We start from the raw sequence: 27273 nt of genomic DNA, 5'->3' as shown, positions 1-27273 counted from the left end.
GTAAATGAAGAGTGAATGATTTTTAATTAATTCACTCCCAGCGGGAGTGATATTTACTCCGAGAAGGAGTTAATTTTTATTAATAATAAAATTCACTCCGCATTCACTCTCAAAATAAATGAATTTAGAAATAAATAAATTTTTGTAAAGAAAATATTTTTATAAACCCTTTTTATATTTAATTATTAAAAATTTAATTTATTATTTTTAATAATATTTCATTTTAATTATTATTATGATGTTTTTATTTATTTTTTTTTATAAATTAATTATAATCAAAAATTGTCAAAAAAAAATATGTAGGTATATATATATATATATATATATATATATACTAGCAGACCCGACAGACGTTGTCATGTACACACGTCTTAAATTTAGAAATTTTAGGAATGAGCTTGTATAGTGAAAAACATCATTAGTTAACAATATTCAATGGGCATTCTTCAATAATTAACATTTTCGTAAATATAAACTCATTCTAATTTTATACTCATCAAGAGCTTTCATTTGAGTACCCACATGCATTTTTGATATATTTTTCATATATACATGTATATAATATATATGTATATATGAAAAATATATCAAAAATGCATGTGGGTACTCAAATGAAAGCTCTTGATGAGTGTAACATCGGAATGAGCTTATATCGTTAAAAACATCATTAGTTAACAAAATACATTATCATTCGTTAATTATGAACATTTTCATAAATATAAGTCCATTATGATTTTATACTCATCGAGACCTTTCATTTGAGTACCCACATGAATTTTTTCATATATCTTATATATATGATATTTATAAAATATATGAAAAGTGCATGTGGGTAGTCAAGGTCAACAACAATTTATAAATAAAAAATCTATTAAATAAACATTTTCTCGTAGACTGAATTGTGAATCTAAACCATTCTGGAATCCACCGGAAGACACAAAAAATTTCATTAAAATCGGTCCAGCCGTTTAGGAAGAGTTCAGTGACAAACACACGCACAGAAGAAATATATATATAAAGATTAATTTTGAGATTTTTTTTGTAGAACGAAAATTCATCCTTATTTTATTTATTTTAAAAACTCCGAACGCGGATATTTTTCGGAGTGAAATTCGAAATCACTCCGAAATCACTCCGAAAATAAAAACTCCGGACTCACTCCCTACGCGGAGTGATTAATTACTTCACTCCGGAACTCCGAGTGATGGGAGTGAAATTCACTCCCGATTCACTCCGGATTTTTTACAGAGTACCCCGCATTCTCTCCTCAAATTTTTTACGCTCTACAGGTTTTGATAATTAGTCGCTAATGAATTTAATAAAACTATGATTCAGTAAGTAAAACTGTGAAAAAAGAAGTTATAAGTATTGAAAAATACTTCAACACTGCTTTAACACCGCTTCGGTGTTAGAATTGAACACCGAAAATTTTAACACCTCCACTGCCTGGACTTACACAAGTTTTTTTCTTTATACATTGTATCAAACAAGGTTGGAAGAAAAAAAAATCTCAGAAAATTTCCTATTTCTTATACCACTTAAGGTTTAACCCTTGAGTTCACATATAGCGTGCAAAGAGTATAAATTATCTTACCAATTTGTCGATATCCTATAATTCTGACCGACCAAAATTATAACGCGACAGATGTTCATAAATTAGTATGAGCACTTGTATTTCAATCGATTTTTACCCGAAGGTACCGTGCTACCTTGGACAATTTAAAGTAATTGTATGTAATTTTCTCTACTTATAATGTTATAAGCTTCTTGGAAACGAATGAACAATGTTTCATTTCTTCTGTGACATTAATATCTTCAACTATTCTCAAGACCAAAAGCCTATAGGGAATAGCTATCGGTTGATGACTCCTTGGTGATACTGAAATAAATTTATATCGGTCTTAAATTAATTTATAAATTGATATTAAAATGTTTAATGATCAATCAACAACGTTTGATTTTGTATCATTTGAAAGTTTTTTTCATACTGAAATTCGGATATTGCGATGCATGGGATTGTCATACTTTAATTGTGTATTTTCCAACAAAAAAGAAACTGAAAAATGGTGGCAAAAAATAACTCCGTTAATTGGACTTATAATAATGAGTTTATTGATATCTATGGAAATAATGAAAATCATTCAAGTAATATCCATCAGTATTACTTATGCGGCTGGAATATTTACCGCAATGCTGTCAGGAATGCTTTGTATGTTTAAGGTAATAAAATTTTGTAAAAAAAATAATTAAGCTGGTTTAAAAAAGATATGAGAAACATTTTTATCTTTTTATTACAGGCAGTAAGATGTTGGACTCATCGAAAAGAACTTTTTGATTTTTTACAACAACTCAAAGCTTCTTGGGAATCAGCATACTCAAATAAATTTTTAACCAAAGATGAATTAGACAGTGCGCGTTATTCACGATCATTGAGAAATTATGTGATGGTTTTAGTATTTTCATTAGCATTTAGTTATGCCTATCCAGTTTATGTGTAAAATTATTTTCTTTAATAAAAGAATTTCAGATTAAAAATTATATTTTTAATATCCTTATCAACATATTTTGCAGAGGAATTGTCAAACATTTTGTATACCATCCAGAGGAATACTTTTTTACATTCTCACGAATAATGTATCCAGTTAAGTATCCGTTTAAGATAAACACATTTTCAAAATATTTCGCGTGTCTTTTCTTCGAACAAGTATCGGAAATTTTGGCTATTGTTTATTGGCTGTGTGGAGATATACTATTCATCCAATTAACAACACATGTTAGTATTCAATGCAAGGTAATAATTGTTATAGTTGGAATAATTTTTTAGTTAAAAGATAAAAAAATTTCATAATGATTTGATTGTTTTTCATTGTAAGGTATTAATAAATAGATTAAATAATTTCAATAAGGATAATACTTCTAGTGAAGAAGAAAACTGTCAGCAATTAATAAATATTATTTCACAACATAATCAATTGTTTTTGTAAGTAAAGCTTTATATGGACTTTTAATCCCTTAGAAAATAATTTTTGTTAAAAATTCTATGAAATTCTATTTTTTTATGTTAATAATTTATTTTATACACTTTGAAAAAAAATTTATTTTAAAAAAATGGGCATTGTTGTGACAAGAAATCAATTTGTTGAAAATTTTCAATAATTTAATTTCTCAGGTGAAGAAGTCAAAATTTATCCTATAGAAACATTTTTGATGAAAAAAAGTTTTCTAGATTTAGAAAAAAAAAACAATTTTGGATTAAAATTCGCAAGTTGTTTATCTAAAATTGTTTTTTTCCTGAATCTAGAAAACTTTTCTTCAACAAGAAAATTACTGTGAGATAAATTTAAATTTCTTCAGCTAAGAAATAAAATTGTTAATTAAACGATTTGATTTCTTGTCACAACAATGCCAATTTTTTTTTCCCTGTATGGGAAGATAAATTAACTTTTTTAGAAGAAATTCGTTTTATTTAATTTATTTTCAATTGTTTCCTTATAAAATTTTTTTTATTCTCACATAGACTTTGTAAATGGCTTCAAAGATTTTTTAGTCCTATTGCGTTCTTCGTTACATTAATTAATGGATTAAACCTCTGCTTTTCATTATATCGAGTCGATCAAGTAAGAAAAAAAATAAAAACTTTTTAGAATGTTCAATATACAACGTTATCAAAATGATTTCCACAGCAAATTAGCCAGGGAAATTGGAGTCATCTCATCGAAAATACAATACACTTGGTAAATGTTTTTGGACAGACTCTTTTGTACTGCAAACAAGCTGACATGCTAACTGAAAAAGTATTTGTACATATATTTTTTATTATTTTTTCACTTTATTTATATTTATTTCACTTTATTAGCTTGGTGAAGTAAATAATGCAATTTATTGTTCTAATTGGATTCAATTGAATAAGAAATTAAAACTGATACTATTAATCATGATGAGACGGGCCCACAAAGAATATCGTTTTACGGTTTATGGAATTATTACTCTTAATCTTGCTCAATTTTCAAAGGTAAATTTTTTAACATTTAATTATTTATGGAGATTTTACTTCAACTGAAATTTTTATTTTGTTAGATTGTTAACACAGCGATGAGCTACTTTACACTGCTAAGAAGTATTGGTTGATGCGATGTTTTATTGCCTGAACAAAACAAAAAATTAAATAGTTGCCTTTATAATTAAATTGTAATGAAACTGATTTATTAAAATTGATACGTCGGTATATCGACGATATATATTATAAAATTATATAAAAAGATTTTATTTATAGGTAAATAACAGAAAAAAAAATATTAATCATACATTTTTTTCTCTTTACTAATAAAAATTACCCTGTTTAAAAATACGAATTGAAAATAATTAAAAAACATAAAATTTGAATTTTTTTCAAAATTTCAATTTTTTTTGCTTGTATGTATAGATATACAGTTTGCATGGAATGACTGCTTCTCAATTTTTTCCAATCAGTATTCTTAACCAGGGTAACTACTGCATAACATGGATGTTAACTTGCTAGAGTATATAAAGCTGAACTTATTAGCCAAAATGAAGCAGCTAAATTGACAACTGCTTGCAATATTCAATATAGATGGTTGTTAATTTCAAGAGAGACTTGTTAGACACATTTATATTCTGCGAAGTACGATTATATCTGTTGGTTCGGCTCTAATATGCTTGATGGTACGAACATGGTGCGCTTCTCACAACTACTCGTCTTCACACCTAATCAACATATAGAAATTTCTATCTTATACTCCAGACTCTCCACAAAATGTACTGGGCCGTAGCAATGGCATGAAGGCCTAGATGATGAATGTGTGTAATTATCGACATAAAACGCCTTACCCTCACACATTTCTTTTTTCCTTTACTTCTTCTATCGTTCTTCGCTCTAACAACGTTTCTTAGCATTTCTTAGTAGTGGACTATGAATTTTACAATTGTTTTAATTGGGCGGAAAAAAGTAAACTGTAATATTCACTCGGATTCCGGTTAATTTTTATAGTTTCAAACTGTAAAGCGAACATCGGGGTGACAAAAATATGAATATTACAGAACTTAATGTAAAAAGTCTAAAAACCACAATTTATAGTTTAATATCCAAAATAAGTGATTAGTAGCTGTCACTATAGTAAATAACGACTCTTTCATCTTAAAAAATTACAGTTTCAAACAGTAAAAATTGCCATTTCAATATATAGTCCATATTATGAGGAGAAGGGGAACTCAGATGAAAGAGAAGGGGGTCTCACTCTGGGAGAATTTAACATTTGAAACAGTAAAAATTATACTTTTTTTGCCCTCCGGGCGGAAAGTGGCAACTTTCGTCCCGCTGCGCTAAACTAAGTTGCCACTTTCCGCCTTCGTCGGACAAAAAAATAGTATACACTCCTCGGGAAAGCAGCCTCAGATCACATGTTTGTTGACCTCGGCTTCGCCTCGGCCAACAATTGCATGTGATCTGAGACATTTCTTACTTTACTTCCCTAGGTGTGTAATATACTATTAAAATATACATTTTACCAGTCCAAGAAACTCAATAATTACAGTTTGTAATTTGTATTACAGTCACCTAATAATTTTACTTAGTAAATATTGACGTTGCTTGTATTAGAAATTTACTAACTTTATTTTATACTTTTTACATATCATAAGATCATTTTTTAGGTACGAAATGATAAATATCAAAGTCTGAATACTTAAGGTATTACCCTCGCGACTTCCGTCGTCAAAAGTTTATGCCAGAGTGTACGGTACACATACCGGATAGCCATTATTGACAAGCCTAAAACTTTTTGCTGCTTATGTACTTATTTCAGCCAATCACGAAGGAGATACTGATCGTTTGAAAAGTCTGGCAACACTGCGTGAGCGTTAAGATATTTTATAGTGGTTATACTGTAGTGTTTTGGACTGGCTGTAGACTTACCTCTGTTTTGATACATGCGTTTATTTATTTATTTACATACATTGAAAGATTAATATATATTATTATATTAAAATTGTTAACTTTTTGAATTTTTAATAAATATAAAAAAAAAATGAAAATTAATTCAGCCGACATTTAAAAATTTTTAGAATTTTTTTTTATTGAAAAAATGATTACAAAAAAATAAAAAAGAAATTTCACTTGAAAAAAACTTCAAAAACTGTAAATGCAATATAAAAAAAATTTTTTTTTTCTAATTTAATTATTAAAAAAAAGTCAAAAAATTAAAAATGTTGGCTAACTTTAGTATCATAAAAAAATACTTATTTTCATAAAATAATCATAGTTTTTTTTTCAAATAAATAAAATTAATAACTATAATATTACACCTAACGTAAATTAAACTTTTCAAATTTGTCAGCGCATGCGCGTCTCATACTTCTTTCGCGGCTAACAAAACTTGCGCTGTTACTACAGCTTTATTAATGTATCCCCTCCTCATTTAAAGTCTGGTAAATTTTTCATTACTTATTAATAAATATCTCTGAAACTGTGTGGTAATTATCAATGAATTTTTTTTTTTTTAATTGTTTAGTTGTTAGTTAACGTTACTCTAGTTTTTTAAAAAGATCCTAAGAAAAGTTTCTAAGATATAAAAATGTTTGTAGGTAAATTTTTCGATATCCCGTATACCGTAATGTATAAGAGCGTTCAAAACTCAAACTTTAAAATTAAATATCTCGGAAACTAGATGGTAAAAAATTCTCAAATTGCGCCAATCGACGCAGAATTATATGAACATTAATCTACCAAAATTAAAAAAAAAATCCTAAGAAAACGACTTTGGCGAGGGTACTACCTTAATTATTATACTTTAACATTTCAGATATTTACGTAGCGAATATTACTGTTTGAAATAGTATTTTCTTCCATGTAAAGAGTAAATTGTAACGTTTAAATTGTAAATATTATAAAGTGAATAGTAAAATCACGATTTTACTGTTTGAAATGGTAATTTTTAGCAGTTGATCATTACTTATTATAAATCGACTGTTATTTATTACAGTTTACTTTTTTTCCGTGTGGCTATTTATAGTTACACTAAAACAATAAATATATATCATTACCAGGGGAAAAATTTTTCATGAAATTTTATAAAATTCCATCAAGACTCAAAGGAATTGTTGGTATAAAATTTTAGATATTTTTATGAAATTCGATGAATTGTCAGATATTTTTCAGTAGTCAATTATTAGCGAAGCAACGAAGAACAGAACAACAATCTGAAATTTTATTTAAATCTTATTTGATTCCTAGTTTCAATAAGATATAGGCATGAGAATTTAAATAATTAATTTATAGATAATACTAAAATTAGCCGACGTTTTTAGTTTTTTGATTATTTTTCATTTAATTAATTAGAATTAAAAAATACTTTTAAAAAATTGCACTTATTTTTTTAAGTTTTTTAAGAATGAAAATTTTTTTTATAATAATTTTTTCAATAAAAAAAATTATAAAAATTTTTAGATGTCGGCTAACTTAATTTTCATAAATTATAGTAATTTTTTTTATAAAATTCCATAGTTGTATTTTTTCAAAGGTCTAAAAATTAAAAAAATTTCTACTGTTAATTTTTATATCATATTTTTTTTAATTTATTAAAAAAGATTTTTTTTTTTCAATAAAAATCAAAAAGATTTACAATTTTAAAGTTGTAAAGTAGAAATGTAAATTGTGTAAATTCTCACGTAATATTTTTCTGCAAAATTTTCCAGTTTGATTTGAAAGCACTTAAGCGCACTTAATATATTGTATGATATATCAACAGACTCGATAGAGTCTGGCGCCAAGTTCCGCTCTCAAGCCAGACTACCGAGTGTGTATATACCGTAAGCAGAACAGTTTTTTGAGGTTACAAATTTTTTTTCAAATTTATTTTGATTTTTTTTTTATATGATATTTTATAATAGTAGTTCATGCTTTTTATTACGCGTATTACTTGATTATTATCAATTATCTTTATAATTTCTATTTAAAATTATTAAAAATAATCAGCACAAACTATAGCGACCCAGATTTTTAGATTTTAACTTTTTTCTTATGTAAAAAGTGGACGGCCAGAGACTAAATAATATAAGGATGCATGCTAATCTTATAATAGATGGGAAACTACAGTGAAAAAAAGATATTTGACAGCTTGCAATTACACACACCAGGCAGCGCAATAATAACTTTTACATGAACTACCCGAGTAAAAACAGAATTCCGCCGCACCACCGCCGCAACACCGCTGCACGGCTTTTTAAGCGCCGCACCACCGCTGCACTACAGCCGTGACAATTTTGGTTATTTTATAAGTGCCGTATCACCGCCGCACCACCGCCGTGACAAGTAAAGAATTTATCTATTCGCCGCACTACCGCCGCACCAGCGCCGTGACAAGTAAATAAATTTCTATTCGCCGCACCACCGCCGCACCACAGCTGTGACGCGCCCGGGTAAAAATATAGTATATTACACACCTAGGGAAGTAAAGTAAGAAATGTCTCAGATCACATGTAATTGTTGGCCGAGGCGAAGCCGAGGTCAACAAACATGTGATCTGAGGCTTTCTTATTTACTTCCCGTGGAGTGTATACTATTTTTTTGTCCGACGAAGGCGGAAAGCGGCAACTTAGTTTAGCGCAGCGGGACGAAAGTTGTCACTTTCCGCCCGGAGGGCAAAAAAAATTATTAATTTTGACGAAAAAATAATAAATTTCGTTCGACCGCCGCACCACCGCTGCACCACCGCCGCACCATACCACTGTTTGATGGTATATACATTGAAATAATATATTCGTTGATCATTCAAATAGCTTAACTAAATTTTTTAAGTTAAGTATGGCTTGCAGTGCAGTTGGCAATGTTCGAGACTTCCATGCAGACGATCCAGGTTCGAATCCCATCACAGTTCAATTTTTAAAATTCTTTCAGAGTATTTCGATAGGCGTACCGCTTCTGTGCAACCCGAGGACAAAATTAAAAATCTACATCAACAATACGACTAAAAAAATCAATAATTTCGCGGTGCTTCGACCTGATTTAAAAAAAATTTTTTTTTTTTAATATTAGGCATTCGATTAAAAGGAGCTTGATCAATAGGTCTTACATAAAGATTTCTAGTCGCATTATTTATTAATTAATTATTGCGTGATAAATTAATTATGATACCATTTTTTGTGAAATTGTAGGTATGATTTAGCATTGGTGCGGCGGTGGTGCAGCGGTAGTGCGGCGATGCAAGGGGGAGTAAATTTTTTGCGTGCGGCGTAATAGTCCGCCAAACGGCGGTCGTGCAGCGGTGGTGCGGCGGTATGGTGCGGCGGTGGTGCAGCGGTGGTGCGGCGGTCGAACGAAATTTATTATTTTTCCGTAAAAAATAATAATTTCATTTTTACTCGGGTATAGCTTAAAGGGGATAGTTTGCCACCGGAAATGTATTAAATTAAAATTGTCAATTTTTATTATAATTACAAAAAATACTGAAATCCGAACAAAAACAGTTTCACTGTTAAAAAATCGCGCCAAGTCCACGTTCATAAGACTATTAAGAAAAAAAATTTCTATTTCTTTACCAAAAGATCTAAAATAAAAAATTAAAAAATCCAAGTAACCGATATGGTTGTATGATTTTCGGAAATTAAAAAAAATTTTGTTGTAAATTTAAAAACTAAAAGAAACAATTTTGAAACGTACTTGATGTGCGTCATTGTGTACTTCAATTTTTTTTAAAAGTCCTAGAAGATAGATTTTAGGAATTTCATAAAAAGTGAAATGTTTCGTAACCACGCACACTAAATACGTTCCAAAATTGTTTCTTTTAATTTTTAAATTTACAACAAAATTTTTTTTAATGTCCAAAAATCATATACAACCATATCGGTTACTTGGATTTTTTAATTTTTTATTTTAGATCTTTTGGTAAAGAAATAAAAATTTTTTTTCTTAATAGTCTTATGAACGTGGACTTGGCGCGATTTTTTAACAGTGAAACTGTTTTTGTTCGGATCTTTAACATACAGCGCTTATAGTGAGTAACTTGGAGCAACTCATGAAAAAAAACTGCAAGCTCCCCTGATAACCACCTTACCTATAACTTACTGTCAATCTACGTAATTTGAAGCAAACTTGATGGAAAGAGTTGGCAAAGCGAGCGATTACCTATTAGTTACCTATAACTTACTCTGCAAATAGACGTCAAAACTTGCTGTACAAGTATTTCCGTCAAATTGCAGTAAAGTTGAAAGGAAATTTAACTACAAGTTTGATTGTTAACTTGTATTCAAGTTGCGGTCGTAGATTTCCGTCAATTTGCTTACAACTGTTGTTGAGTGAAGAATTACCGCCAACTTGATGTATAAATTAACCGTAACTGCTGGAAGTCAACACTTACTGAGAAAGCGCTGGCTATCAGGGTCATTTTTTTTTATTATTTAATTTAATAAAAATAAAATACTAATTTTTTCACAATAATTAACAACAAAAAATAAAAAAACTCATTTAACTGTAATGAACAAAAGTAGATTTTGAAAAACATTTGATAAAATATTCTAATAATTTTTTAAATCGGCATTTGACGGTACCAATCAGATTCATTTCCCAGATCACGTGACTCTCACATGGCTTAGTTTACAGTCCATGTTTATTATTTTGTTACATCTTAAAAGATCGCACGTGGTTAGTTAAAAATTGGTTTAAAAAAATTAATTAATCACCATAATTGTTTATTGATTAATAAATAATAAGTATTTGTTTAAATTTTTAACAATGAGTAAAAAACGTCAACGGAAAACTCAGTACAGCGAAAATGAATATGATGTTATTCCAAAATCTCTAAAAGTGATCCGGAACTCCAGTCAGAAAAAACGTTTAATAATTATTTTAGAAAATGCTCAACTAGAAACTGTCAAGGTAATTATTGTCTAATTATTTCACCTCAACTTTTTCATTAATTAAATCCTATTAATAATATTTTTTACAATTAAAAATAGTTTGCATAATTGTTGGTTATCATCGTTTGTAGGTTGGAAATAACTACGAGCTTTTGAATAGTGATAGGCACAGTGACATATTGAGAAAAAACAATCGTGACCCAGCTAATTCAAGACCAGATATTGCGCACCAATGTTTACTTATGCTCCAGGACTCTCCACTAAATAAATCTGGATACTTACAGATATATGTACATACAGAAAACAATGTACTTTTTGAAGTAAACAGGCTTACTCGCATCCCAACTAATTTCGACGAGTTTGCTGAATTGATGGGTGCGATATTATTTATTGATTATTGCTTAATTTATTTTTATACGTGAATTTTAATTGACTTTTTACAATTACAGTTTGCCTTTTACATAAACATAAAGTACGAGCTGAGAATAACAAATCGATTCTTTTAAAAATTATTAAAAATCCAATTACTGATTGGTTACCAGCTGGTTGTAAAAAAATTTTAATGTCCTTCAGTGCTGATAAAATAAAAGATCCTGAAGAACTTGTTCCTGATGATGAACCAATTGTATTTATCATCGGAGCGATGGCTCACGGACAAGTAAGTAATTATTCATGTCATTGAAATTGGCATGAAAATTAAGTTAGCCGACATATCAAAAAATTTTTAGAATTTTTTTTATTAAAAAAATTATTACAAAAAATTTTTTCTTAATATTTCATTTGTAAAAAACTTGAAAAACTATAAGTACAATTTTTTAAAAATATTATTTAGTTCTAATTTAGTAATTAAAAAAAAAAAATATTAACAATGTCGGCTAACTTTAGTATTATGAAATTGGCAGATATTGACAATTTTTTAATTATTCTTCAATAATAAACTAAGCTTAGAAAATTGTTTACAAAAAATTTTTTCTTAATATTTCATTTGTAAAAAACTTGAAAAACTATAAGTACAATTTTTTAAAAATATTATTTAGTTCTAATTTAGTAATTAAAAAAAAAAAAAAATTAACAATGTCGGCTAACTTTAGTATTATAAAATTGGCAGACATTGATAATTTTTTAATTATTCTTCAATAATAAACTAAGCTTAGAAAATTGTTTACAAAAAATTTCACTCATAATTTTTTAGAACTTTTAAAGGTGGAATTTTTTAAACGAATTTTTCTTGCTATAATTTATTATTTAAAAAATTATCAAATATCTCTCAATGTCAGTATCATAATTATTCATGTTTTTTTTTTTTCAAATTTTTTTGTACCAACTTTCCATTTAATAATAGTAATTAATTAATTATTTTTTTCAAGGTAAAAATTGATTATGCAGAAGAAACATTTTCAATATGCAGCCTACCATTATCCGGAGCACTGACATGCATTGAGTTATGTTTAGCATTTGAAAAAAAATGGACTCGATGAAAGTATTTATATTTTTTTAAATCAATAAATAAAAATTATTAGTGATTAATTAAAGCTTGAAATTGAATTCTAATTTAACATTTATACATTTTTTATTTAAATATTTACAGTCTTACTGTTAAATTACTAACATGAAACATTGGTTTTAACATCTATCAAATATAACCGTAATGTTTCAACAGAACTTATATTTTCATAAATAATAATATAATTTTTAGTCAAATTAATGACGATCAGTATTCTACTCTCTTTAGTAAAAAATGTTTAATTAAACATTTAAATTATAAATTTCGATTCAATGTACTAAATTAGCAATAATTAGAAACTATATGAGTCGTAATGTAATTTTCCATATTTTGAAGAGCTTCTAAATGATTTCTTACGATGGTTTCTTTAGAATTTGCATTAAGTTTGTACCACCGTCGAATAGTATCGACAGCTTTCAAAGTATTTTCATCCAAGGGAGTTATTAACGAATCAGGATTCAGTTTCTGGTTTTCAGATTTTGAAATATCAGTCACATCTGAATCTGACATTGATTCACGGATTGGAAATTCCAGAACATCAATCATATTTGAGTCAGTTTCTAATTCTAGGGTTTCAAGATTTGAACAATCCATAGAATCTGATTCAGGCGTTGATTTCTGTTGCATTATTTCAGATTTTAAATTATTACTTTCTGCTGATTTAAGGAACTCAGGTTTTGTTACGTCAATTGTGTCATCAAGGCTTGCAAAATCTGTGTAATCATCGGAATCTTCAGAAATTTTTTCATCGGAGTCGTACTCGTCTTTAAATTTATCGTCTATGAGTTCCGTATCTTCGCAGGTTTCATCAAATATTATTATGTTATGTGCGTCAAGTACTTGTTGTGCAATACTTTTTAGTTTCAATGGCTCCCATCCTTGATCGAAAAAATCATCTTTTAGCCAACTTCTTACATCTTCGTGATTACACTTTTCACAAGCTAAAAAAAAAAATTAAATTATTTTTAAAAGGTATGTAATAATAATAATAATAATAATAACTAGCAAACTTGCAGTCACTATGTGACTGCCATGACTTATGAACTATAAATAAATAAAATTTTGCTTTATTAAATAATGACTTTTGTTAAATTGCACTGTACTTTCTTAACTATTCACATTTATAAAGATATAAACTCGTCCCAATGTTACACTCATCGAGAGCTTTCATTTGAGTACCCACATGCATTTTTGATATATTTTTTATATATACACACATATATATATATATATATATATATATATATATATATATATATATATATATATATATATATACATATATATAAAATATATGAAAAATTGATGTGGGTACTCAAATGAAAGGTCTTGGTGAGTGTAACAACGGGATGAGCTTATATCTTTAAAAATGTCAATAGTTCACAAGATATAATGTCTTTGCTTTATTATTCACATTTTTTAAGATATAAGCTCATCCCGATGTTATACTCATCAAGAGCTTTCATTTGAGTACCCACATGCATTTTGATATATTTTTCATATATACATATATATCGTAACAATAATATATAAATATATGAAAAATTGATGTGGGTACTTAAATCAACGGTCTTGACGAGTGTAGTGTCGGAGTGAGCTTATATCTTTAAAAATGTCAATAGTTCTCAAGATACAAGGTCATTTCTTGATTATGTATCTAGAGATAGAGCATTTTCGAATGCAGCCTAAATACTTATCATAATAAATTGACTATCGGTGAGAATGATATAAAACCTTAAAAAGGCATAACTCCAGATCAAAACTTCCAACGATACCAAATTTAACTATAAAAATCCATTTTATCATATTAATACACTGGCCACAAAATTTTTCTTATTCTCTTAATAATATAGATAATAATAATAATAAATAACGATACCTGGAATATTTTTCAACAATTTGATAAATTCAGCTGTGTTATCATACTCAAATGTTTCAGAAGCAGCTTCTTGAAACGACTTTGCATTAGACTTTTTAGCCAACTCATACGACTTTTTCAACTTGGACCACGTAGCAGCTAAGTCCTTTTTCGACAACTCTTGCCAGGTTGAAGCCATCATGTAGCAAGCATCAATGATCTTAAAATTATTTAAAAAAACGTCAGGATCGTTTGATTTTTCGTACGATGAAGCTATTTCTCGCAGCAATTTTTTCCTGTACATTATTTTAGTTTTTTGAATGACATGTCGATGCAATAAGTCAGTAACAGGAGTAACCTTCGAATAAACCTTTACCACGTGAAACTGAGGATCTATTTCATTCAACTCCTCAACCGGAGGATGAACAGGACAATTATCAATTATCAGCAGCACAGGATCTTTAGTTTGTTGCTTGTTCTTTACAAAAGGAATGAAATGATTCTTGTACCAATCAGTAAATATTATCTGCTCCATCCGCGACGATTTTTGAGCTGCATAAGTAACAGGATACGGTTTTTTTCCTCTAACGGTGCAGGGTTTTTTCGACGGACCAATAATTAAAGGCGGCAATCTAAAAGAACCATTAGCATTTGCACAAAATAAAATAGTTACTTTATTTTTAGTTACTGAATTTTTACTTGATTCTCCCGGCAATGACTTCCAGTTTAAGCCACCTTCATCCCCAATATATATATTTTCTATTTTGTAGTCTTGATTTTTGTCAATCTTAATATAATCTTCCTGATATTCTGCGTACCTATTGGTATCAATAGACAGCTTTTCTCCCAGGACTTTGCTTCTTTTCATTCCATGTCGCTTTTTAAAAGAAGAGAGCCATCCTTGGCTAGCCTTAAAATGATGAATACCTCCAATAATTCGATTAACTTCAAGAGCCATTTCGCAAATGTACGGTCCACTGAGCGGTAGGCCTAGCTGTCGGTTTTGACAGAGCCATGCAAAGAGAATCTCATCTAAAATCTCAGATAATGGGTGCCCTGACTTTGTTCTTTTTTTGTCAACAATCGCCCTGTTGGAAATATTATTGGCATACTTTGATAAATTTTCTCTATTGTGTTTAATTTTATAAATTGCAGCCCTCGAAACACCATTCCTGTCTGCGAGTTCCGTCATAGTAATTGTTCCTGTGTCTAGCTCTTTTAGAATTTCTAATTTTTCAGCGACAGAAAAACGTCTTTGCTGAGGTTTATTATCTTTTCCTAATATTTTTTTTTGTCGTATTGTTGTATTATATTTTTTAATCGGAAACTTTATTACTTTTGTCGTCCGTATAAATTCTAATTTTTGTTTCAACATTTTATTTTATTTTAATCACTTCACTAAAATTAAAATTTATTTGTACATCACTTGTTCGTCACGTTTGCTGCATGGAGTATATTTTTGTTTACATTTTGCTGTAAAGGTTATATTTATATTTCGTGCTTCGTGTATCATTTGTTTTTTTTTTACAAGTAGATCTCTAGCTTACCGAGCACACTCTATCGGTATATTTTGAAATAATCAGAAAGCGGCGCGCGCGCGCACTGCAGTGATTGATGTAAACAGAGTTTTGCTAAGGCAAAACTGGTATTTTTTATTGATTGGATAAAAACAATAGAGGGAAAAAAAAAAAAAAAAAAAAATTTATTTTTTAATACAAGTAGGTATATTTCTTCTTCCTTCGATTGTTACAGTTGTGATCAATTAAATCAATGGTTTTTTACAATATTTTTTTTAACATAATATTTAATATTTATTAAAAATAAACGAAAGCGAAAAATTACTGATGTAAACTGTTAATAATAGAAGAATAAATATTCTTTTTGAAAATAAAAATCTAAAACTGATTTTGCTATTAAATTATGAACTATAAAATGCTTTTATAAATATATTTCATGTTGATTTTTTATTAATTTTTTTATGGTATGAAAATTGATGTTATTTATTGAAGCTATCAGGTTATTTTATGCATATACTTATATTTTTCATATTTTACGACAATATAACTTAAAACTTAGCAGTTGGTGTGCACTATGGAAGCCACAATTTTTATCTGAAATTAATCTGTTAAAACCTCGATTTTTACAAAACGGGGTAAAAACAATAACTTCCCGATTTTCCGAAAATCATTGATTTTCTTAGCGGGAAGTTAAAAATAATTTTTCTGTGCCATTAATTTCAGATAAAAATTGTGGCGAAGCCATATTTTCGAATTTCAGACTGTCGTTCATTTAGTATCGAATTATTTTATCTTCAAATGACCTATGCAGTGGGTTCCTTTTACGTTTTCTGTTTTTTTTTTTTTTTTTGGTGTTTCTCTTGTTACACCATCCAGCAAAAATCTGACATCATGTTGACATTCTAATTTACTCGATACCTACCCTTCATTTTATTTAAGTCTTGATAAAATCGTTTTTCTTGTTCTTCGCTGTAGTCTTCAAAATTTTCAAGAAAGTGGTCGACGTGAGAATCCATGAAGTGTAGTTTGAGGCTTATTTAGCAACCTAAAAAAAGGAACCCACTGCGTAGGTCATTTGAAGATAAAAAAATTCGATACAAACGAACGACAGTCTGAAATTCGAAAATATGGCTTCGTACCTTCTCCTTACATGCTATTTTTTAAAGATTCAAAAATTTTGTCAATTTTTCAATTCTAAGATCATATTACACTTATGAAAATGCACCTAAGTCATTAACAATTGTGTTTAATAGATTTTTTTCTCATATTTATAACTGTAATTTGCCCGATTTTTTGCTATTTTTTCAAATTTTGACGGTTCAGCGGGCTAATTACCGTTCAGATTCAGATTCAGTAAATTGAAATTCATAAAAATCATACTTGATCTGGGTCCACAAAATTTTATTCATCACTGTGACTGCAGTTTTTTGCAATTTTTCGCCTTTTTTTGGGTTTTTTGGATTTTACTCAAAATTTTGACGTTGTACGGGCAAAACTGACTTCAGATTCGGATTCAGCGCGTCAAAATGCATAAAGATAAGTAGGTCCGGTCAAAAGTACTGACAACTTTTTTTTTTTCTGTGCCGGTGTACTACAGAAGTAGATTTACAAGCATGTTTGCACAACAATCACATGCTTGTAAAGGTGGACCATTTCGTGAACTCCGCCGTCCATCTTACGGCAACAAATAAACATTATAATAATTATTATTATTATAATTTAATGCCATAACTGTGGTAGCTGATTTTGTGTGTTTCGTCCTCTGGCCGGTACTAGGCGCTCCGAGCGCTTGGTTGAGACTTTCTGTCAGTAGAGGCGTGACTGAGGATTCAGTGCCGCCACAAGAAAGCCGCGCACACGCACTGAGTGGTTGACGTAAACAGACAGTTTAATAATAAACACGTGTATAATTACTGTGGTACTTACTTACAAGAAAAGTTGAATATTTTTAACTAAATTACAGTTATTAAATTATAAATTTTGCTTTAATAATTATAAAATTTAATTACCGAAACGTTTAAATAATATATATAATTATTTACATTTTAAAATCATGGTAAAAAAACGCTTAAGAGAAAATAAAGACGAGAAAGATGAACAAAACCTCGTTAAAAAACGTTTGAAAATCAATACTCCTGTAAATTTGGATAAACGTTTAATAGTAATTTTAGAAAGTGCTCAATTGGAAACAGCCAAGGTAATTATATTGAAATTTTTTTAGTTAATTAACTTAAAATTTTAAAAACAATTTTTTCTTTAGTTTAATTAATTATCGTATTTTTTTAGGTTGGAAAAAAATTTGAGTTATTACATTCTAGACACGATGTTCCACTGTTAAAAAAATATAATCGACAATGTGAAACAACTAAACCAGAAATAGTACATCAGTGTTTGTTAAATTTGTTAGACAGTCCTTTAAATCGAGCTGGATATTTACAGGTATACATACATACTGATAAAAATGTTTTGATAGAAGTTAATCCTGGAACTAGGATACCCAGAACATTTAACAGATTTGCGGGAGTAATGGGTAATGCAATTTTTTTAATTTATTAAAATTAGATAAAATATATTAGATAAATTAGATAAAATAACGATTTTGACAATGAAAGTAACAGAAAAATGGTAATTTTAATTACTTAAAAATGAAAAAATTTAATATTGATAAAAAATGTATAGGTTTTAAAATATTTTATTCTGTACATGCCTGCTATTTTCATTAAATTTCACAAGTCCCACAATTTCATTAATCTTAATTAATGCTTAACTTTTTTGTTAATTTTCAGCGCAACTTTTACATACTAACAAAGTACGAGCAGCGGATGAGCCAGTAGATTTATTAAAAGTTATTAAGAACCCAATAACAAATTATCTGCCAGCCAATTGTAAAAAAATACTATTGTCTTGTCGTGCAAAAGAATTTAAACATGTAGAAGAATTAGCTCCTGATAATGAGCCAGTTGTCATTGTAATTGGTGCAATTGAACAGGGGCAAGTTAAAGCTAATTACACAGACAGTACAGTTGCTATTTATGATTATTCGACGTCTGCAGCGTATATTTCTGGAAATTTGTGTTTAGCATTTAAAAGAAAGTGGATTTAATTAAATTTAATACTTATTATTTTATAAGTAAGTGGAATTTTTTAATAATAAAATTCATACCAGCAAATTAGGTACACTTATTAAATTTTTCAAATTAAATACATGTGAGTTTACAAATGGAGAGAAACTCAAAGTTGAATAATTTTCAGGATGGACTGGAGGCTTAGGAAATTTTTATAATAAAAAAAGTTTATAAAAGTTTTTATCTTTTATTTTTTTTTCATTTATTTTATGATTATTTTAACTTTCAAACTTTGATGAATAAATTGAAATTTAATAAATGAGAATTAACAGGATTTTTTTGTTAGAATATTAATTTAATCATTCAAAATAAATATATTACATTAAAAACATTTGATTGTAATAAAATTTGTTTTCATTAACAATTAATGTTTATTCACTGAATTTATATTTAAATTAAAAATTTTACTGGCTAATCGATAAACTCCGAATAACGCTTTCACGTTATGATGTGTGCACTTTGACAACAAAAAAAAAAAACTTATAAAAAATCATCATCTTTAAAATTTCTTCCGTAGATGGCAAAAGTCATCAAATTATTGTACGGTTTTGTGAAAGAGTAATTTAAACTCACATGAGTCTCATTGATTTTTTTACGAACAAATGTGAACTCATTGATATTTAGCGGATCCATTTCACTTTTGATACTCAAAGGAAAATGAACAATATTGTTAGAATCCTCTGAAGTACTTGAAATTACGATTGAATTAAATGTGACTGGTTGGACAATATTAGTATTAACGTCAAAACGTTTGTTGCAGTTGTTTGAATCTTGAGTAAGGCATGAAATTATACTGCAAACTTGTACTCCTGCTTTGCCAAGTTTTGCGTATGATAGTACGCCGTTAAATACAGCGAAGTGATACCTACAAATTGATGATTAATAGCTGTAATAATTATTTTTTTAATAATTTAAACTAGCAACCTTGCAGTTACTATGTGACTGCCGTAACTTGTGAACTATAAATAAATAAAATTTTGCTTTATTAAATAATGACTTTTGTTCAATTGCACTATACTTTTTTATACGCTTTTTATTAGCTTCACTTGTATGTCAGTTTGTCAGTTTGTCAGTATGTAACTCTCCTTCGCATAAAGAGACTACCATAATGATATTATTTAAATTTTGATTATTAACTATTGACGTTTTTAAAGATATAAGCTCATCCCGATGTTACACTCATCAAGAGCTTTCATTTGAGTATCCACATGCATTTTGATATATTTTTCATATATTTATATATATAATATATATTAGGGTGTGCCAAAATGTAACTTCCGTGAAGAACCTTTTAAAATTGGAATTTTGAGTTCCGCTTTTAAAAGCAGATGTGTTTAGGCATTTCCTAAGATATTTTGGGGTAAGACGATAAATTTGATTTTCATAGAATTTTTTAGCAGGAGATTTAATTGGGCACTTCCGACTAAATTTTGAATTTTCAGCGGAAGTGCCCAAACTAAGCTCCAATTAAAAAATTCTATGAAAATCAAATTTATTGTCTCACCCTAAAATATCTTAGGAAATGACTAAACACAGCTGCTTTTAAAAGCGGAACTCAAAATTCCAATTTTAAAAGATTCTTCACGTTAGATTTTGGTACACCCTAATATATATAAATATATGAAAAATTGATGTGGGTACTTAAATCAAAGGTCTTGATGAGTGTAACATCGGGATGACCTTATATCTTCAAAAATGTCAATAGTTCACGAGATACAAGGAAATTTCTTAATTATGTATCTAGAGATAGAGCGTTTTCGAATGCAGCCTAAATAATGATAAGTATTATAATGATAAGCATAATCTTATCATCATAAATTGACTATTGGTGAGAATGATATGAAACCTTGAAAAGGCACAAATTCAAGTCAAGACTTTTCCAATGATACCAAATTTAACTATAAAAATCCATTTTATCATATAAATACACTGGCCACAAAATTTTGCTTATTCTCTTAATAATATAGATTACGCACGAAAAATGAGTACAGTACCTGTAATAGAGAGCTCCATTTTCAAGCAAGTGATCATGAAAGACAATGTCGGTAGTAAAATTGCAGCAAAACCCTCCATGACAGACTGTCGCGTTATGAGTGCCATTAGTCAAATGTAAAAAGTCTGTAGTGAAAAGTGATAAATTATCAGACCAAAGTTTTTGTTGTGAAATTGACTTTTGTCTTGTGATTGTAGGTATTTCTATAGCTGAATAATTAATTATCTTAGTTGCATTTTGATTAATCGGTTCCTTACGCTTTCCATTTGTCATTTTTGGTACTTTTGCTATGAGAAGTGCATTAGTAGGAGTTTCACTCCAAATATCAATTATTCTACCATTTCTTCCAGCATAAATCCCGCTTCCAGTGTTTCCAGTTACGGGTGAATTGTAACCAGATCCAAGAAAATTAACGTCATTGACGTAAGACCATCCAGCTTGAATTTGATTCGCCGAGAGATAAGGTAAGTGAGAAAACCAACGACTCGAGAAAACAATATCTGTTATATTCTTCTCACGAACAAGAGATAGTGCTGGGGAACCAAACAATAAATCGAAGCAGATGAATTGACCGAAAGCAACACCAAAATCGGTACGAAAAATCGATAACTTTGGTTTTGGTGTTCGGTCAAAGCCAACTTCACCAAACAAATGATACTTTCGGTACGTGGCTATCAAAGCACCGTTCCTGTCAAATACGATGTTAGTATTGTAAAGATGGTAACCATCAGAACAATTTTTACACTCTTCTTTTTCATGAACATTTAAGACGACATACATTGAGTAGTTTTTTGCTGCACAGGACAATGTCTTCACAACCTGGAAACATTATTAAATTAAAACTTTATTACTTTTTACTGTGAATTAATAATTAGTTGAAAAGGTAATTATTGAGAATTGCCGTAATAATTTTTCTCAACTATTTAAACATCATAAAATATTACAATATGACGTGGACAAATAATATAAAAGAAAAAGATTGATCAAAAGAATCGAATTCTGTGTATATTCTGCATATTCCAACTAAAGAGAGTTGGCCGGAAATATACGCGGCGTTTCAGCGGTACAGGAATCGCAAAAAAGTTAACGCCAGACGAAGGAATAAAGAAAGAATGGAAAAACTAAAAACATTACCCACTGAATCTACTTACGCAAAACCTGTCAACAAGCCTGCAACAACTGATTCATCAGTTAAGGATGGTCAGGCTAGTCCGATAACTGCACCATCAGTATTTTCAAAGCCAGTAAATTCTATTTCTCCCCTCCGGGCGGAAAGCGTCAATTTTCCTCCCGCTGCGCTATACGAAAATACCGCTTTCCGCCTCCGTCGAGGAGAAAACCAGTATTCTCACCACGGGCAGGAAATAAGAAAGCCTCAGATCACATGTTTGTCGACCTCGGCTTCGCCTCGGTCAACAATTACATGTAATCTGAGACATTTCTTATTTTCCTGCCCTAGGTAAGAAATATACTAAACCAGATGTAGATGAAGATGATGAGGAGAAAGAAAAGTTGAAACAAGCCTTACGGGAAGCTTTGGGAAGTCTCTTTGAGAGCTGGGGTGACTGGCATTCGATGACCAAAGCTTTATCTTGTTGAATTGGCTATTTTTTAGACAATTAAGCATGTTCAGAAGTGCGAACCAGATGCTTATGCACCTGCTTTGAGATTATAAGTTATAAACTTTATTAGCCCTAGCCCATGTCACTTGCTACGATTGTTTGTACCTGAATAGTTGTTCGATGTTCAACTTAATTTACTGAGAATTGTATATGAAAGAATTTTAATTTGTCCTGTTTGCAATTTTAACCCTTTAACCCTTCAGTACTCAGGTTATAAGAATTTTACTCACGCTCGGTTTCAATCTTAATTATTTTTTTAAATTCAAATGGAAAGACTACTTGTAATTTTTTTTACCTTCCGAAAATTTCATATTCTTTTTAACTGTTTATTAAAAAATTACTTATTTTCATTATCAATAATAACAAAATTTTTTTTTTTGAAGACTATGAGATTTTTTCTCATGGCGAGAGTATTAAAGGTTGTTAAAAATCGAGCTGTTCGGCTCCCTACGGGGTAAATCGGCTCTTTTCTGTAAGCGCTCCGCCGACATATTTGTTCAGATCGTATGTTATTTAAATTTGAGATTTTTTTCTCATGGCGAGAGTAAAGAAGGTGAGCCGAATAACGTGGGTACTGAAGGGTTAATGTTCTGGAAGTGCAAAGAATCTCGGTGTGAGCTATTAGGGGAAAGAGCCAATCATAGTCCGTTATGCGGTAGTGTGAAAGACGGTTTAGTTGTAGTAGTGTGTCCATGCGTCTCTTTCTACTACTTTTCTGGTCCCCTGTCTAGGAAAAAGACTATAGCTCTCTCACTTGAAGAAAAATACATATGACTCGAATTGAGAGTGGGGATTCAAGGCCGAACATTAAAGGGTTAACAGGCGAGACCATCTTTTTCTCGCTTTGCTCTCACGGAGTTCAACGAAACTATCTCTGTCGCACTCCCAACAGCAGATCAATTGCAGTTTCGATTGGTTTCACGAAACGAATGAAATTTTTGAACAAAACGCTTTGTGGTGAAATAGTTTATTAAATTATCTATTATCTCTAAAAACGTTTTTTCAAAATTTCCATTCGTTTCGCTAAGCCGATTGAAACTGCAATCACTGGTCTCGCCTGTTAATTTAATTAATTTACTCATACACGGTAAGAAATTTCTGTAGAAATTTACTATGCATACATAATAAGACTGAACCTTAATGACTCAATTCAAAATATTACCATAAAAATTTAAGAATATCATATTGTACCAATCAATACTTACTAGGGACCATAGTAAATTTGACCATGCAACTGTTACATAAACATATATAAAAAATTTTTGTAAACTGACAGAACAAAAACTGTTAGTGTGCTTAAAACTTTTCATTATAGTTCCATAGTAAAATTTCTGTTGCTCAGTCGACAATGAAAATTTATAAAAAAGTTTCACATTTAGTCACGTGTACTCGGTTTAAATTTAAAATTGTGACTATGAAATTTTCAAATGTCCCATAGTAAACGTATGCGCGTCAGCCCCGACACGCGCTCTTTCATTTTTTCGTGCTGCTTTGTTTTGTCAACATAAGTCTACAGACGCTATCAGTAGTGGTTAACGGTGTTATGAAAATTGCAATAAACATTAAGTTTTAAATAAATATTAGTTTATAAATCCATCAACACATGAATAGTTAATGAAAATTTGTAAGATTCATAAATAATAAAATATTTAATAATTTACCGTGAAAAATTAAAATGAAAACAAACATTTGATGGTTAACCTGCAACCGACACTTCTAATAATAATAAAAAATAATTTAAAAGTTATATATTGTGTTTATAATTATTCATAATAAAATTAACTGCCAAAATAAATCCTACGTTCATTGTTAAAAATGAAAAAAAAAATAAAAAAAACTATATTTTAAAAAAATATTTTTAAAAATTATTGCAAACAAAAAAAATCTTGTTTGGTTTGATATTTTTTTTGATTGCTAAATAGTATATTACACACCTAGGGAAGTAAAGTAAGAAATGTCTCAGATCACATGTAATTGTTGTCCGAGGCGAAGCCAAGGTCAACAAACATGTGATCTGAGGCTTTCTTATTTACTTCCCGTGGAGTTTATACTATTTTTTTGTCCGACGAAGGTGGAAAGCGGCAACTTTGTTTAGCGTAGCGGGACGAAAGTTGCCACTTTCCGCCCGGAGGGCAAAAAAACATTTTTTACTCTAAAATTTTTTATTTTTTACAAACATTTTCTTATTTTTTTTGCTATAGTACATTCGGAAATTTAAATTATTGCATATTTCATTTTACTATGGTACATTTCAATTTTTACCATTTACTATGTCTGATTTCATTTGTTTCGGAAATTACTATGGGCCATTGTAATAGTATATTACACATCTAGGGCAGTAAAATAAGAAATGTCTCAGATCACATGTAATTGTCGTCCGAGGCGAAGCCGAGGTCAATAAACATGTGATCTGAGGCTTTCTTATTTACTGCCCGTGGTGTGTATACTATTTTTCTCCTCGACGGAGGCGGAAAGCGGCATTTTCGTTTAGCGCAGCGGGAGGAAAATTGACGCTTTCCGCCCGGAGGTGAGAAAAATTTTATTCTGAGTCAATAAGGTTCACTAGTAATATGCACCATTGTAATATCTAAAATCCATGCAGAATAAAAAATAATGGAAATTTCTCACCGTGTAGTTTATTATTTATATTTCGTAGTAGATCTATGATTTATCTATTATTTATTGTTAATAAAATTTGTACAGTAGTAATCTTGCTCTATCGAGCAAGTTATAATTTATAACTTGTTATTATAATTGTAAATTAACGTGTCTTTCGTGACGGCAATTGATCGCTGGAAGATCATAGACTTACAGAAACCTCTCTTAACGTTTGTTATAATAATAATATTACTAATTCTGACTAAGAGCTGTTCCTTTTGTTTTCATAATTGTTTTTTATAATAGTATCAAAATAATCAACAAAAGCAATTGGAACTTTAAATTTTATTTTTGTAATATATTTATAATTTTTCAATAATTGCAGTCATCTAAACCTTTCAAAAAGTTGTAACTTCAATTATCGAGCTTCTCTTTATTTATTTTCACACGAATATTTTGATTAACAGCCCGTCCCTACGATTGGAGCTTTATATTTTTCTCCTTCACAAAGAAGAATTTAAAAAAAAAACGCTCTGCTACAAAATAGATAATTAAAAAATCTAAATTGTAGCAGAGCTGATTCGTTTAAAAGAACATAAAACAGCAATAGTTTTATAATCATGAGTGCAGCAAGGATAGTACCGTTTTTCGTAATGAGTGCTACGCAAAAAGAGGAATTTTTCATAAATAACTTCGCTAATAAATGGCTTATTACACAGGGAAAAAAATATTGCCAGCTTGATAAACAAATTAATCGTTATTTTGACATTTTTTTCTTCGTACAGATTTGTAGCATTTTGAAAATAAAAATAATTTTGTGAATTTAGTGTCATTACTACAAGAACTTTTTCTGATTGAAAAAAAAAAATTAAAAAGTATTTGAAATAACGAAATTCGAATTCTTTTCAACACTTCTAAATATTTTCAATATTTGTGAATTTCTTCTTTTATGGAAAATTAACATTGTTAATCGTTTTGGATTCTTTCTTAGCACCAGGTTTATACCAACTTACCTCCATGACACTAGATGCTGAGTCGTTACACAAAACTTTAGATTCTTTGTAGTCAGGTAAATATGTGCTGTGAGGTAAATAAAAACTTCGACGGTAAATTGGTGGACGAGGTTGGCCACTGAATAATCCATTTTCGGGAAAAACAATTATATCTACTTGCTAAAAAGACATGTAATATCATTAAATTTAAGAACTGTTTATGAAACCAATTAATATATGTGATCAAAATTTACATTTTCCTTTGCTGTATGTAAAAATTTAATGAAATTTTTAGCATTTTCTTCAGCGATAACTGTGGTGTTTTTACCCTCAACAATAGGATGATATTCAACTACTGCACCGGTGTAATAATTTAAAGATGTTGCCTGTTTACAAACATTTTATTTTGAAAATAATGAATTAAGTAAATAATGAATTAAAAAAATATTCCTTACTTGTAAGGTGAAGTTAACCGAGTAAAAAAAAACGAAGAGATACACATAAATCTTCCCACAAAACATTGTTAATACACAAATAATTTTAATCCTTCATAGGACTCTAGTCGCGTGATTTTACTGAATGACTTCGGTCGCGCAGCGAACGATATAATAAGCGTTACGCCGCTGTATTATTTGAATGGGAACAGCAACGACATTTGATCATCTAAGCGGAATTTGAAAAAGTCTCTATCGCTTATTCTACACCGAGCAGCGGGTCGCTACCCGCGTGAAAAATTCAACTTTTTCTACTTTTATAGAACATTTTAAGATATCTTCATTTCTTTAAAATTTTCAGAAGAGTTTAAGGAAAGAATTATAATAAAATTTTTTCAAAACTTTCCTTTAAAATGTTTTTAAGAAAAAATACTGAAAAGTGATTTTATGTTACAATTATTTATTTTTGTATGATAATTAATAGTGGTATATTTTTTTTAACAACTAAATTTATTTTCATTTATTAATAACTGCGCTGATTATTTCAATTCAGATTATAACAATTTATTTGGTAAAATAAATTTTTTTTTGATAATGAACTTGTAAATAAAACAGTTTATACTTGGAAGATGGATGGTTGCATCCAATAGTTTGTTTATAAATAGAATCAATGCCAATACTTTTTTATCTCTCATGATTCATTAATATTAATCGTTTCTTCTTACTAAATAGAATGCAAAATACATTGAATGTGAGAGAGA

General features: G+C 29.4%; 5 protein-coding genes across 5 annotated transcripts; 3 read left to right on the top strand and 2 right to left on the bottom strand.

Moving 5' to 3' along the window:
* Nucleotides 1-1449: 1449 nt before the first annotated feature.
* Nucleotides 1450-4217, top strand: LOC123260670 (odorant receptor 82a-like). The gene is made up of 8 exons (XM_044721914.1): nucleotides 1450-2220; nucleotides 2298-2494; nucleotides 2572-2791; nucleotides 2874-2980; nucleotides 3518-3617; nucleotides 3684-3794; nucleotides 3857-4012; nucleotides 4078-4217. Exons 1-8 carry the CDS (start codon nucleotides 1930-1932, stop codon nucleotides 4126-4128), a joined length of 1233 nt encoding a protein of 410 aa, XP_044577849.1. The 5' UTR covers nucleotides 1450-1929; the 3' UTR covers nucleotides 4129-4217.
* Nucleotides 4218-10585: 6368 nt separating this feature from the next.
* LOC123261087 (ribosomal RNA small subunit methyltransferase NEP1-like) lies at nucleotides 10586-12396 on the top strand. The gene is made up of 4 exons (XM_044722576.1): nucleotides 10586-10888; nucleotides 11001-11244; nucleotides 11319-11527; nucleotides 12237-12396. The coding sequence occupies exons 1-4, from the start codon at nucleotides 10745-10747 to the stop codon at nucleotides 12345-12347; spliced, it is 708 nt and encodes a 235-aa protein (XP_044578511.1). The 5' UTR covers nucleotides 10586-10744; the 3' UTR covers nucleotides 12348-12396.
* Nucleotides 12386-15836, bottom strand: LOC123261086 (tigger transposable element-derived protein 2-like). The gene is made up of 2 exons (XM_044722575.1): nucleotides 14253-15836; nucleotides 12386-13314 (listed from the first exon to the last, which is right to left on the bottom strand). The coding sequence occupies exons 1-2, from the start codon at nucleotides 15604-15606 to the stop codon at nucleotides 12656-12658; spliced, it is 2013 nt and encodes a 670-aa protein (XP_044578510.1). The 5' UTR covers nucleotides 15607-15836; the 3' UTR covers nucleotides 12386-12655.
* Nucleotides 15837-17784: 1948 nt separating this feature from the next.
* LOC123261102 (ribosomal RNA small subunit methyltransferase NEP1-like) lies at nucleotides 17785-19052 on the top strand. Its single transcript, XM_044722594.1, has 4 exons — nucleotides 17785-17945; nucleotides 18035-18278; nucleotides 18535-18845; nucleotides 18908-19052. Exons 1-4 carry the CDS (start codon nucleotides 17802-17804, stop codon nucleotides 18920-18922), a joined length of 714 nt encoding a protein of 237 aa, XP_044578529.1. The 5' UTR covers nucleotides 17785-17801; the 3' UTR covers nucleotides 18923-19052.
* Nucleotides 19053-19220: 168 nt separating this feature from the next.
* LOC123261101 (vanin-like protein 1) lies at nucleotides 19221-26848 on the bottom strand. Its single transcript, XM_044722593.1, has 5 exons — nucleotides 26534-26848; nucleotides 26333-26464; nucleotides 26100-26258; nucleotides 20868-21685; nucleotides 19221-19738 (listed from the first exon to the last, which is right to left on the bottom strand). Exons 1-5 carry the CDS (start codon nucleotides 26597-26599, stop codon nucleotides 19354-19356), a joined length of 1560 nt encoding a protein of 519 aa, XP_044578528.1. The 5' UTR covers nucleotides 26600-26848; the 3' UTR covers nucleotides 19221-19353.
* Between the last annotated feature and the right edge of the window lie 425 nt (nucleotides 26849-27273).

Source organism: Cotesia glomerata, linkage group LG3, assembly GCF_020080835.1.
Source record: "Cotesia glomerata isolate CgM1 linkage group LG3, MPM_Cglom_v2.3, whole genome shotgun sequence".
NCBI lineage: Eukaryota > Metazoa > Arthropoda > Insecta > Hymenoptera > Braconidae > Cotesia > Cotesia glomerata.
Note: the sequence above shows the minus strand (reverse complement) of the source record. Positions and strands in the feature narration are given on the sequence as shown.

What these genes read in the sequence shown, in the direction of transcription:
- LOC123261087 (XM_044722576.1), top strand. Translation starts at nt 10,745, where the DNA reads ATGAGTAAAAAACGTCAACGGAAAACTCAGTACAGCGAAAATGAATAT. An exon ending in CTCAACTAGAAACTGTCAAG is followed by an intron (nt 10,889 to 11,000) that starts GTAATTATTGTC and finishes CATCGTTTGTAG; the next exon opens with GTTGGAAATAACTACGAGCT. An exon ending in GAGCGATGGCTCACGGACAA is followed by an intron (nt 11,528 to 12,236) that starts GTAAGTAATTAT and finishes ATTTTTTTCAAG; the next exon opens with GTAAAAATTGATTATGCAGA.
- LOC123260670 (XM_044721914.1), top strand. Translation starts at nt 1,930, where the DNA reads ATGTTTAATGATCAATCAACAACGTTTGATTTTGTATCATTTGAAAGT. An exon ending in TATGCCTATCCAGTTTATGT is followed by an intron (nt 2,495 to 2,571) that starts GTAAAATTATTT and finishes CATATTTTGCAG; the next exon opens with AGGAATTGTCAAACATTTTG. An exon ending in ATGTTAGTATTCAATGCAAG is followed by an intron (nt 2,792 to 2,873) that starts GTAATAATTGTT and finishes TTTCATTGTAAG; the next exon opens with GTATTAATAAATAGATTAAA.
- LOC123261086 (XM_044722575.1), bottom strand. Translation starts at nt 15,606, where the DNA reads ATGTTGAAACAAAAATTAGAATTTATACGGACGACAAAAGTAATAAAG. An exon ending in ATTGTTGAAAAATATTCCAG is followed by an intron (nt 13,315 to 14,252) that starts GTATCGTTATTT and finishes TTTTTTTTTTAG; the next exon opens with CTTGTGAAAAGTGTAATCAC.
- LOC123261101 (XM_044722593.1), bottom strand. Translation starts at nt 26,599, where the DNA reads ATGTTTTGTGGGAAGATTTATGTGTATCTCTTCGTTTTTTTTTACTCG. An exon ending in CGGTTAACTTCACCTTACAA is followed by an intron (nt 26,465 to 26,533) that starts GTAAGGAATATT and finishes GTTTGTAAACAG; the next exon opens with GCAACATCTTTAAATTATTA. An exon ending in AATGGAGCTCTCTATTACAG is followed by an intron (nt 19,739 to 20,867) that starts GTACTGTACTCA and finishes ATCAATTTGTAG; the next exon opens with GTATCACTTCGCTGTATTTA.
- LOC123261102 (XM_044722594.1), top strand. Translation starts at nt 17,802, where the DNA reads ATGGTAAAAAAACGCTTAAGAGAAAATAAAGACGAGAAAGATGAACAA. An exon ending in CTCAATTGGAAACAGCCAAG is followed by an intron (nt 17,946 to 18,034) that starts GTAATTATATTG and finishes GTATTTTTTTAG; the next exon opens with GTTGGAAAAAAATTTGAGTT. An exon ending in CAGATTTGCGGGAGTAATGG is followed by an intron (nt 18,279 to 18,534) that starts GTAATGCAATTT and finishes GTTAATTTTCAG; the next exon opens with CGCAACTTTTACATACTAAC.